General features: G+C 45.6%; 1 protein-coding gene across 1 annotated transcript; it reads left to right on the forward strand.

Annotated features, from left to right (window-relative positions):
• The first annotated feature begins 702 nt into the window (after positions 1–702).
• prima1 (proline rich membrane anchor 1) lies at positions 703–12,027 on the forward strand. The gene is made up of 4 exons (XM_084012895.1): positions 703–1,187; positions 2,062–2,203; positions 4,583–4,715; positions 9,573–12,027. Exons 1-4 carry the CDS (start codon positions 906–908, stop codon positions 9,670–9,672), a joined length of 657 nt encoding a protein of 218 aa, XP_083869021.1. The 5' UTR covers positions 703–905; the 3' UTR covers positions 9,673–12,027.
• The last annotated feature ends 610 nt before the right edge of the window (positions 12,028–12,637 follow it).

The raw sequence follows: 12,637 nt of genomic DNA on the forward strand, positions 1-12,637 counted from the left end.
AATATATATAATTTGTCCAAATATTAGGAAAGTACACAATAAACAGTAATACATAATAACATATCTCTCTCTCTCCCCCCTCCCCCTCTCTCTCCCTCCACTTGGCTTTAATTCGGTCTAGTAGGCTCCGCGTCATCCTCACGGACTCGCATCCACGCGTCGTGGGCTCTAGCCTACTTTCTGCCCGAACCACTAAAAAAACATAAACAAGCAAACAAAAACAAACAAAGCCTAGTTGACATAACCAACGCCTACATACTACATAACCTCCCCCCCCCGTGTGCGTGTGTGTTTTTGGGAGGGAGGGAGGGGGGGGGGGGGGGGGGGGGGGACTTTTAGAGGAGCGGGGGGTGAATTTGTTTGAGCACAAGCTGATGTGAGCGCTGCATCAAGTGCGCGGTGGTGATGCTCCCGTATAAAGCAGCCCGCTGTATTTTGGCACAGAGGGGGACGCGTCAGTTTAACCCTCGGCTCTGCCCTCCGGACTCGCCCATCCAGTCTTCAGCGTAGAGAAGTTGAGGGGATGCGTGATTCCGTTGCGAGGAATCCTGCCGCACTATATTCCTGAGGATCTGTCTCTCTGTTCGGCTTTTATTTATTATTATTTCTCTCTCTCTCTCTCTCTCTCTCTCTCTCTCTCTCTCTCTCTCTCTCTCTCTCTCTCTCTCTCTCTTTTTTTTCTCTCTTCAACTTCGATGGCTTGAGTGGCCCATTTGCACTCATGCTCGCAGCCGAGGAGGGATGTAAGGTACGGGCCGTCCACCGCCCTCACATTGCACGGGAGTACAGCGGCGTGATTCAGGTCGCTATCTGAGTGCCGTTAAGAAAAACAACTACTTTCGAGATGTGAATTATCGAGATTTTTTTTTTTTCCCCCCACTCATTCCACCTGGCTCGCCTGTCCTATGCTATCGACAACGGGATTTCAAGAGGAAAATGATTGTGGCATAAACTATTTCTGGAGACTCTTGGCACAGATATCGCCGCCGAACTGGACAGGGTGGATGGTTATTTCTCAAACAGTTCAAGCCTATGTATACTGCATCCGTGTGTTGGAATCGCTGCCTAGTGTCTTCGAGAACAGCGCAAGAGGAATGCTGGTCCAAGATCTAATGCCATTTACTTTAAGTTTTTGGCCTTTTTTCTTCGGTCATTGCCTCCTCTCACTGTTTTTACTCTCATGCCAGGTAAGGATCGCGTTCAGGCGCGCCGCTTGGCATTTTACGCATGATAAGATGTTACACGAATAGGAACAGGAGTTTGACTTACAGATGGATAGGAACTATATGCAACTGATTTCAAGTAACTTGTGCACCCGTGATGCTACAATCAACGTGCGATGCATTGCTCTGTGTGTTTACACTAGATGTTGGGATTACCAGTCGGGAAATACTGTCAGGCATCCGTGTGTAGAGTTTCCAGTAAGGCATGAGAAATATAGCTGCAGAACACACACACACACACACACACACACACACACACACACACACACACACACACACACACACACACACACACGCAGCTCCCTCGTAGTGGGAACATGGAGCTGTGTTTTTTATGATAACAATATTCAGTTATCCCACCAGGATCCCTGCAGCAGGCATATGTTAGTGATGAGTATTCTAACCTCTGCCCCCGTGCTGCTGCCTACAGATAGTGGTGAGCTGTTCACACGCACGCAGTGTTGCCAGGGTTCATGTGTAATGTGATCCGCTTGAGTTTCCAAGTCCACCCACGCACACTCCTCGGGGCAGCCTGCTGCCCACTCTGTTGGTGGGTGGTTTCTTACAGGCAGCGGGGCTGCAGCCATAGACGTGCTACTATTCTGCATCTACATATATATACACGGCAGCCCCGGTGACAACAACACCGTGATTACTAAAAGAATGCTGAGAGGATATCCACAGTGCTGCTAACCGAGAGGCTGCTGAGTGTTCAAGCATCCCCATTTGTGCCGCACAGTGATTTGCTGATGGCACTCATGAGTAATGCACTGAAGGGCAGCGCCTCAGTCGTTTCAATGCCTCTCTCCCTCTCTCTCTTTCTCTCCCTCACCATAAGGGAGAACTCCAGAGGTCATGCTCACGGACTGTGGCGGAGAAAGTTAGCGAACAGTGCCAGCTGGCATGCCCCTGTAGAAGATACCCTCCCCTCCCTCCCCCGCCGCCTCCACCGCCTCCCCCACGGCTACTGGGCACCGCAGGTAAGACTCACAGCTTTGCACTCCCCGGGTTTTTCACACCCGTCTCGCTCCAAACCTGTCTGTCTCACTCTCAGTCTGCTCTCACCCCACAGTTGGATCTCATTCCCCGGCCAAACGCAGGTGTCAAGCAACTAGTTAGTCTGAATGAACTGTTTTTGACGTCAAGTGTTCCCTCCCCCCCTCCCCCCCTCCCCAGATTACTGTGTGAGCGCCCATGCATGGGCACTGTTTTGCACGTGTGCGTCTGTTCGTGTTGGAGAGCCAGCAGGATGTTGACAGCTGAATACAGGACTAATTTATGCCGGGTCTGACCTTGGGGAGTTCCCAGCTGCCTGTGAAATCCATGCCTGCTGGGCTGCCAAGCTCAGTGGTTCAGTGGTAGGGTTTCCCCCCCGGAGGACCCCTGATAATACACAGATGAGTTAATTAAATTAGCTTTAACTCGATGGAGATAAGGGGCTAATGAAGCAGCCCAGTAGTTTTAGCTTTGTTTTGAAGTTGAGCTGGGGGCAATAGGGGTGTGTGTGTGTGTGTGTGTGGTTTGCGTGTTGGTGCTTTTATACAACAAGTGTGCATATCTGTGTGGGTCTGCTGCCTGTTGCAGCACATTTTCCCTCCAACACTCTCTTGAGATGGTAAATCCATTGACAGATAGGCGAACATATTTCACAAGGCGGCCCGCTGAAAGTTGATATGATTTGTATGTAGTCTCAAGCTCACCCTAATGAACAGCGCGCTGAAATATTGGACAGGCGTTGCTGATGATGCAGCCGTCCTGAGCTATTACTGTGACTCTTTAGAATCACTCACCCCGAGCCCTTAATATTATGAGTAGGGAGGAGCACTAAATCATCACAGTCTCAACAGGCAGCAGTGTAAAGGCTTTAATCAATCACTTCCAATGATTTCTTTCTGTCTGGTCAATTTCAATGACCCAACCACCACCACCACCACCACCACCATGTGAGCCACCTTTCCTGAGTTATTCTGTAAACGTTGGGCGCTGCATAAATGCTGTCAGGACCATCTGACTGTAAACGAAGGCGGGGGTTTGAATGCCCAATTACAGCCAACGCATGAGTGGAACTCAGAAAGCATCCATAAACAGCAGTGTGTCACGATAAATATGATAAGCAGGCCAATTTTTATTCCTTTTCAACTTTACACAGAAATGTTTGGAGAGGGTGGAGACATGAATAATTCATTTCAAGGGATTTTTTTTACCCCTGCACTTCTCAATTTAATCTATACAGGCGCATAATTATCTTGATATTGCTTCGGTAGCCCTAATTTGCAAAACGGTTAGAGCTGAAACTTCGCTTTAAACTGTAGTCTTTAAAAATGCATTGAATATGCATAGCTAATGTGGAAAAACTGGGACAGTGACAGAGACCTTATCTATCTGCTAAAAGTCCCCCCAAAAAAAGTGACATAAATGTGCACTCTTAAGTAAGTCTGTGTGTGCTAAAAATGGTTTCCGAAGTCCTTCAAAGGAGCATGCTTTATCACAATGAAGTAGATCCTTAACCACTGACTGAATTAAATCCTACAGCCGTTGAAAAAAAATAAAAAATGCAGGATTAAAAAATGGAAGTTTGGCTGAGAGGAGCTTTTAAATTCATAGTGACTTATGACGTGGTGTGCTGTACCGGGGAGAGCCGTGCCTTGTAATTTGCTCCGTAGAAATGTGCTGTGGTGGAAAATAGTCCACGGCATTACGAAGGAGTATTTGTTGCTATGGTGTAAATCCTTCCTCTCATTCATAACAAACTGTAAATTCAGGAGCTGTGATATTTACAGCAGAGTGTATTTTCTCAGATAGATAGATAGATAGATGGATAGATAGATAGATAGATAGATAGATAGATAGATAGATAGATAGATAGATAGATAGATAGATAGATAGATAGATAGATAGATAGATAGATAGATTTATAGATGCTGAGAGAGCATTAAATGCTGCAGAAAGAGGAGAGAAGTTCTGCATTCCAGACATGAAGTTGCTGATGCACATTATGTTATACAACGTTCCTAGTGAGTGGTCTTACACCACAAATCTAATGTGGAAAGAGCAGGAGGTTCCTGCAACAGTAATTGGTGCGGACAAGAGTGCTGGTGTAAGGAAGGCTGACTGGACCTTAAATGATTCATAGTGTCGGGTTGGATATCTTTGAACGTTGAACCTAAGACCTACAGAACAGGCGAGGACACGGCTACTTCCCGACACAGGGCAGGGGGGGATAAATCACTCCCATGCTGCTCTGTCATCTGATTGAACTAATAATGGTGAATGTTTTTTCTGCTTTGTTTTACATTCTACTCATTCTCTTATTCGGCATCCAAATCTCTTTCCTCCCGCCCCTTCTCTTCTGTTCTAAGTGGCAGAGCCCATGGTGCCCATGATGAGGCCCTGGTGGATGGAGATGGACATTGTCGTGCTCGGAACGGTGGGCTGCGCCTCAGTCGTCTTCCTGCTCTCAGCCATCATCATCTGCTACAAGGCCATCAAGAGGTTGGATGTCACTTTTCTCTTCTCCACTTATCCCTTGACATATATTTTTCAAGCGAGGACAAATTGAAATAGGAACTGTTATAGGCAAGCTGCTCAACATATCATGTGTAATCTGACCCGTGTGAGACTGCACGATCGCCTCCTGTCTTTGTGTGTGATGACCCTGTCATCACCCTGCACGGGTCACTGTGAGGTCAGAGTTTAGATAATGGAGTGGGCTGTAAATGTCACCGAGGAAGATCCACTACACTGAGTCACGTCCTGTAACTTAACGTATCGAGCTGCATGAAGACCCACCTTTTTACGATTACTGTGTTGATTTTTGCATTTGCATAAGTGTCTGACGTTTCCTAGAGCAGCAGCTGGATTCACGAAAGTGAAAGCAAGGAGCAGAGCAGAGGAATCCCAAGACGCCGCTGTTGCAGCAGGAACTGTCCCCCCCCCCCCCCCCCCCCCCCATTTGGCTTATAAGAGAAAAGGCTGCGTGAGGTTTTAGCCTGCAGCACAGCCCAGACCCAATTCTCTGTGTGACATTCAGGCGGCACGGTGTCACACATGCGCTCTGACATCCGTGTTAATGTTCGCAGACATTTAACAAAGACACACACATGCACGGAGAGGCATGCAGAGGAGACGGCTTGCGAGCACCCATCCATAAACTCACAACGTCTTTACATACATAGATGTGTCATCTTGGCATATTCACACATGCTATAAAATATGGCATGAACATCGTCTCTCACACACCCATGGGAGCCACAGATGCGTGTGCTAAATCAGGAGCTACTTCTGTGTTTTATTAACGCGTGTTTAAATTGATTTAGTATCATACCTTATTATATTTATGGAATTGTATTAAGCCTGCATGCCAGATATGGCTTTCCTCAGCAGAACTCAATTTCTCCTTTCTTTAAACAACAAATAGGCAAAGTCAGGCAGCGGAAGTAATGGGTGGTTGGCTCAGGAATTCATTATGGCAATCCTCCAGCCCCCTGTGTAGCCAAGGGGCACCTTTTTTAATGCAGCAGTGGTAAGAAAGTGTTGTTGCAATACGGGCTCTAGCCCCAAACCCAAGTCATTATTTATGAATTAATTTGCGCAGTCATTCAGTCGCAGGCCACATCTTTTATACATGCAAGCGGGTCGTGTCCTGAAGCTCTGTGGGCTCTAGACTGCAGACTTTGTGCCACGCCAGGCTGCCCTCCACTCTGAATGAGAAAGGGGGGAAAAATACACAGGTCCAGCCAGACTGGCCTCATTAGACATTCATTAGTCACCGGCCAATAGGAGAACGACAAAATGCGATTCCTTTATCATTTATCACGGCTGCTCTAGTCGTCCATCGCTCCCGAGTGGAAGCGGAGAGGAAACAACACAGCGAAAAGGATGGAGAGGAAAAAAAAAATGTTGTCTACGAAAGCAAGCAAAGGCAATAATTGAGCGTCTTAGTCAATAACAGTGTGAGACAGGGTTTGTCAGTGAGAATAACACAGCCAGTTATATATAGCCCTTCCAGCCCCCCAGTGCTTCGGGCTTTCCCAATGAAAATCAGCTGGCCGAGGGCCAAGGCCTGAGCACCACAGACAGCAGTGGAGCTAGCTGTGTGGGTCCCAGCCCTCCTGGCCTTTTGTGATTTTTTATAATCTTTGTCTGCCAGTCATGTGTCAGAAGCAAAAGGGCCGGAAAGGAAAAAACACTCGCATACAATTCTATTCAGAGTCCAGAGCACCAGGGAGGCTGGTGTGTGCAAGCATAGAGAAGAGGATTCAGACACACGCTGCGTTCCAGTGTTGCTGTGCCATCCGAAGCAAAAAGACATGATGCTGCAGTCCAGGCTGTCAGCCGTCCAAGAAGCCAAAACAAACAAAACTCCAACCAACTGACTAATGAAGCTCGATGCTTTTTCCCAATCACTTAGCGCTCTGGGAGGCTTGTCCAAAGACAGATAATACATCACAGCTGCTCCTGTCCAAGGGCAATAAAGTATAACCAAAATACTCAACCAGAGAAAAGGGGAACTACTTGTCGGGGTTTCAAATCCAATATTTGCTGATGCATTATTAATCTGGTTTATTTTCAAAAATGACTATATCAGCACCATCAAGACTGGTGTTTTACAGTCTGTTTTTAATATGTTTTCTTTGAACCATAGCATGTTCCTCTCATTTCCAGATGGCTGGAGTGACTGTAAACAGCTCGACACATGTCCCAATTTCGCCACGATCCATTCCCCAAACTTCAAACCGGGGAATGTGCGCTGTGATTGCACAGCTTTGATATGAAATATTCATCTAACCTGTGAAATGTTGTGTTGCCACCTGCCATGTGTCAACAGCATGGCATTTATTATTGAAGGCCTGGTTAGAAGTTGGTTCGAGGCCCCCGGTGCTTTGCCCTGTGTGGTGGCCCCAAAGCGACATGGTCAGTCTGAGCAGAGATTACGTCCTGTGAGAAATACACAGGGCACCTTCCAGCAGGCTGTAGATCACCAGTGTCAGCTGGCTTTTTTACAACATAACAGATGAAATACTGACCCGTCGGAAATATTCAAATTAAGAAACGAGGGAGCTGAAAGGATGTTGCATAACTTTAAACGAATATCGACCCAGTTGACTGTTTATTCCGAGTAGAAGAATTCCCAGACTGGCTGTAAACACCGGCGTCTGTCACTTTGTGAAAACTTTGGTATATCCCAACTCCCCGAGCTGCAGGTGCATCAGCCAATCATCATCCCCACGGCACAATGTGTTTCCACCCGGGGGCTGGACACTTTCTATTCTGAGGCTTTCCCAGGGCCCCAGGGGGACACAGCAAGAAGCATCTGTCCTACATGGCAGGCAGGCATCCCTGGCGTCCACAGCCATACGACCGCTCCCAGCTGACAGAGTCCCACAGGACGTCTGAGTCACTGCCTCTCCTTTTTGGTTTATAACTTTGCTCAAGAGCCTCGCAATCACCTCCAACAACAGATTAAATGCAGTGTGCGATGTTCACTAAAGAATTGTCACGCATTTTGGCAACAGTTTCAGTCATCTAGGAAATATTAAAACAAATATCATAATCAATCAATCTGAAGTACTCAGTCTGTAAAATGGCAAAGAAAGTACAGTTAAAAGTAAGGACAGTATTATTTCCATAAATGTTATTGACAACTTGATAACGAGAGCCCACAGACATTTATTGGTCATTGGTCATAAACCAGAGTTACTGCAGTTCATCCTGGATGGATGTCTGCACCAAATTTCATGGCAATCCATCCGATTGTATTTCATGAAAAACAACACATTTCAAACACATGGTAAACAGCTGTTGATATATTTCAGTCCAAAGTGGTGGACTAACAGACCATTCCTGGAGCCATGTTGCTATCTTTGCAAATATAATACCGAGGCAGACTATGGGTGTTTATTGTTCAGCCCGAAACGCTTTAAAGACCTGTGAAGACTCTGAGAGTGACTTATTTGACAGATATGTGGAACACAGGAGGTGAAGGGGCGGAGGTGGTTCACTGCACTGAAATGACAGCTGAAAAACAGCTGAAAAGCAGCCAAGACAGGAGCAGTTATGAAACCTGACAGCAACAAGATGGTTGAATAACAGGTGCGGCAGAATCAGATTGGCTTAAGTGTGAGGGAGCAACGAAAAAAAAGTAAGCAGACAAAATGAGTTTACAGCAGGGGGAAATGAGCGCGTGCATGAAAAATGCACATTTACTGGACTATCGATCCTCCTATCCTGCAATTTTGAAGCTCATATGGTGCAGTTTTCCTGATATCTTGTCAAAGGTGTTGATTCAATACAGTGGTAAGATTTTAAATCAATGGATATAATAGAGAAAATATAACGCAATAGCCTATAAGAGCAGCTGTCTTAAAATAAGTCTACAATCATGGTATACTGGCATACGTTAAAATCTCGTTCAAAAATAGTTATTATCCTCAACAAAAAAACGAAAGAAAATAAATGTAGTGTTTGTTGCAGAGCTGTTCTATAAGATTGCATTATGTGGAGTATGAGTCATTTCAGCCTGTAAGGATTCCCTCGCTGCACGATGGCCGACAAGTGAAAAGATTTGCACTGGACTGGACTGGGAATGACTGTTCATCAAAGTTGGACTGGCCAGCCAGTGCTTTCAGGGGAGGGGAGGGGAGAGGAGACGCCGAGCTAAGATGTCGCTCAAGGGTCCTCTGTGGCAATGGAGGCATAGTACAGTGTTGAGTGGGACAATGACTGTACTAACTGTATTCAGATCTGTCTCTGAGTTACATAAGCCTAAGCAGGGGAGAGCAGCTGAGGGGGTCGGTGCAGAAGCCACAGTACACTGGACAAATATAATAACCACAAAGGCACAGAGGAGTGCATGAAAAGGGCTGCATTGAATGATACCGCTCTTCACAGGCCAGCAGCAGCAGCAGCAGCACAGGGATCATGTGTTGCAGCTTCACTTTGCACCACATCGTACTCACAGAAAGGACAGGAGTACTCCAGATCAACCGGTGTTGAGACGTTATGTATTGATGATATTCCCGAGTTGTTTTGACAGCCACACGCGTACTCATTACTTGGAGGGAAGATTGCGTCCACCAGTCAGAGTAGGTAATTGCCTTATCCCCGGTGTTGCGATGTGTCTTTCTCTCTCCCGTCTCCTTCGCAAAAAGTGACCTTTGAACACTGAGCTTATTAGAAAGGATGGCCGAGGCCGACGTGTCCACCCAGAGCAGCCTGAGAAATCAAATCAGCCTAAAGGTTAACAGTCTAGAAACTCTGTGTAATGGCATGGCCTTCAGCTGAAGGCAACCTGTGACCCACATTCGTCAAGGAATTTGTCTTTTACTTTCTGAAAATGTTCCTTCGCAGGAAACCACTACGAAAAGAAGAGAACGGGACGAGTCGCGGGGAATATGCCATGAGCATCCGTAACAAGAAGGCCATGGGTACGAACAACACTGTGGTATAGACTACTCTCCTGGTAGACGCAGGAAGTGACATCACCATTACCATATCTCCCCCCCCTGCCCTCCCCTCCCTCCATACAACAATCCCTTCTCACCCCAGAATGCAACAGGGTTTTGCCCAAGATTTTTTTCGAGTAGGTAAACCTTTCCTCTTTGCTTGGCATGTTGCCCGGACTGAAGACACCATTCAGCTCAAGAGGAGCTGCAAAAGATGGAAGGGAGAAAAAAAAATGAAGTCAGAAAGGACGGAGAGGAAAATCTACAAACCCCCATGGTGTCGCAAGTGGCACAGCAGGCTGAACATTATGCTCTTAGTAACAGCAAGTGTTGCTGACAGGCTGGTTGGCTGCTGGCTGGAGAGGGACCGTCTGCCAGTCTGCCGCAGATCCAGACCTCACACACGGTTGACAACTGCAATGGAACAACAGACAATACAGCATCCACGCAGTCCCGAGAGCGGCCAGACAAGGACGAGCCCATAACACACAATAAATAATGTGCATGTTGTTTTTACAGAGAATGCAACATTTTTTTATATTCCGATCCCCTGTCCATCTTTTGTTCTGCATTTTTTGAGACGGATGCTTTGTGAGAGGCGTGGTGTTCCTGTCGGCTCGGAGATGTGGATTCATCTGACTATGCAATTTAAAGAAATCCATATAAAAAAAAAAAAAAAAAAAAAAAAAGGCGGAGCCACGATATCAACATGGGACGTTCTGGTTATTTTACCATGCCAAAAATGCCACAGAGGACTTAGGCTCAATGTAATATACTTCACTCATTCATCGAATTATTTGCTCAATTTATTTACTTACTTATCTACCTTTTGAATTTATTTTTCTACTTGAAAGAAAAAAAAACTTGTCTTGTAAGTTACTCACGTCTTTACGAATCTTGGAACATATTGATGAATTCTTTTTATTTCTCGATAGCTCTGTTTTTTAAGTGAATCATTTATAAACCATATCATTCATTCGTGATGCTCCGATGCTTTAAGCCTGCTGTCAGTTTGTTGAGACGCTGATGCAGAAAAAGAACGCTCGCTCTGCAAAGAGTTTTTGGTATGAGTTGTTTTGTCTCTGGGTGTTTCTCTGTTTTCCCCGAGACTTCCGGGGTCTCTATGATGTGCTATGTGAATGTGTGTTATTTCTGTGCTGCATCATATGCCAGTCCCCATTTTGGATTTCTTATTTCAAGGCAAGCACCCCCCCTGAAAGTTAAACCTGCTATCACAAGACACTCAGTTGAATCTGGTTGTTTCAGAGTTTTGGGGGTTCAGTTAGATGCCTTCAGCCATGCTTTGTTTGAAGTCGACAATCTTCATTTTTCTATCTGTCAAGAAGGGCTTAGCCCATCGCTATAGAAACAGGGGACATGAGCCCAGGGCTGACCTTGTGACTGGTGAGAGACAGGAGACTTAGCCAATAGCCGGAGATCAGGTTGCACAGAGGATGGCCTCAGCAGGGATGTGTGTGACTCAGTGCTGTCACAGGCATCCTCCACATCCCTGCTGGAACAACACAACTGAGCTGAACTGGAGCATCACTCAACACTGCTTTTATACGTTAAATCTGTGTGTGTGCGTGCGTGTGTGTGTGTGTGTGTGTGTGTGTGTGTGTGTGTGTGTGTGTGTGTGTGTGTGTGTGCGTGTGTGTGTGTGTGTGTGTGTGTTTGTCTGTGTGTAAGTGTGCATGCAGATGAGTGTTCTCAGTGAGAGTGGGCTGTACTCTGTGGCTGTCAGTTAAGTATAGATATTGGCTAAACTGTGGAAATTTGGAAAAACACATGCTTGCAACTAAACATACACAGATATTAGCTAACAGTATACCCCACCATGTACCTATATGAGAGAAACGAAGGATGCATGAATGTACATATTGATATTTAAATATCTGCCTTCTGGACTGTTAATGTACAGTGTAACAGAACATATGTTTCTACATAGTAAAACTTAAACAATGTGCTACCATTTAGAATTATGTCAGTGTTGTCATGTTGATGGAGCAAGCCATTAATGTATATATGGCAATCAATAGTACATACACAATGTATGCATTATACAAAAACAGATAGAAATATGTGCATAAGTTTGCTGAGTTTTTCAGTTGTAAATAAAACTGTACATAACAACAGACCTGCTGCCAAATGTGTTCCAAGAGGTATGTGTGCAAATGTATGTGGCCTGTGCGTGGCAAAGGGGTTAGCCTGTGCTGAGCTGCCCCCCCCCCACACACACACACACACACGCACACACCAATGTTCTCAGTCTGTCTCACACAGTGCATCTTTAATGAACTGCAATTATCTAGCATATTGCTCTCCATGGGGCATAATGACACCAATAAGAAAATGTATAGGTTGCATATTGTGCACGCTATGGGCTCCATAAATGATCGTGTGAAGGATTTCTGCTGCTGCAGCAACAAAACAAGTTGCTGTTCAAATAAAAGGAATCTAAAACTAATAGATGGTAGATTAAAAATCACCGCTGTTAATTTAATTTCTCACATGAAATCATATAGACATTTTTCCCATTCCTATTTTAATTTGCACATCACAAAACTGTAGTTAATGATGTGAAACAAACAAGTGGGACAAACCTGTACTACAGGCCGACGCCGAGGAGCACTGAAGAGGAATGTCAATGAATTATAATGTGAATGAGGGACCGTAGAGTAGTTTGCCTGCCCTGCTTTGGATGTGCCACTTGATGGTAATGCCAATGGACACTCTTAGCAATTTAAACATTCATGCATTGTCCAGCCAAGGCGCTGTGGATTTCACTGTAATAAAAGCAATGTGACAGCACTAGGCGGGGGGGACCAGGGATTGTCACTGTCCCAACAAGCTTTGTGAGGCTCTCAGAAGGTATTTCTGTCGAGCAAAGGGGTGATACACACATCCTGAAAGATGAGCATTCTTGAGCTTGTTTCTGTAGAAAACACGACTGCAGCCTCGCTCAACCTG

Source organism: Eutrigla gurnardus (genome assembly GCF_963514095.1).
Source record: "Eutrigla gurnardus genome assembly, chromosome: 7".
NCBI lineage: Eukaryota > Metazoa > Chordata > Actinopteri > Perciformes > Triglidae > Eutrigla > Eutrigla gurnardus.

Bases quoted from the DNA above. Each gene is read 5' to 3' on its own strand.
- prima1 (XM_084012895.1), top strand. From the start codon at position 906: ATGCTATCGACAACGGGATTTCAAGAGGAAAATGATTGTGGCATAAAC. The intron at 1,188-2,061 runs GTAAGGATCGCG...CCTCACCATAAG, and splicing joins TGTTTTTACTCTCATGCCAG to GGAGAACTCCAGAGGTCATG. The intron at 4,716-9,572 runs GTTGGATGTCAC...GTTCCTTCGCAG, and splicing joins TGCTACAAGGCCATCAAGAG to GAAACCACTACGAAAAGAAG.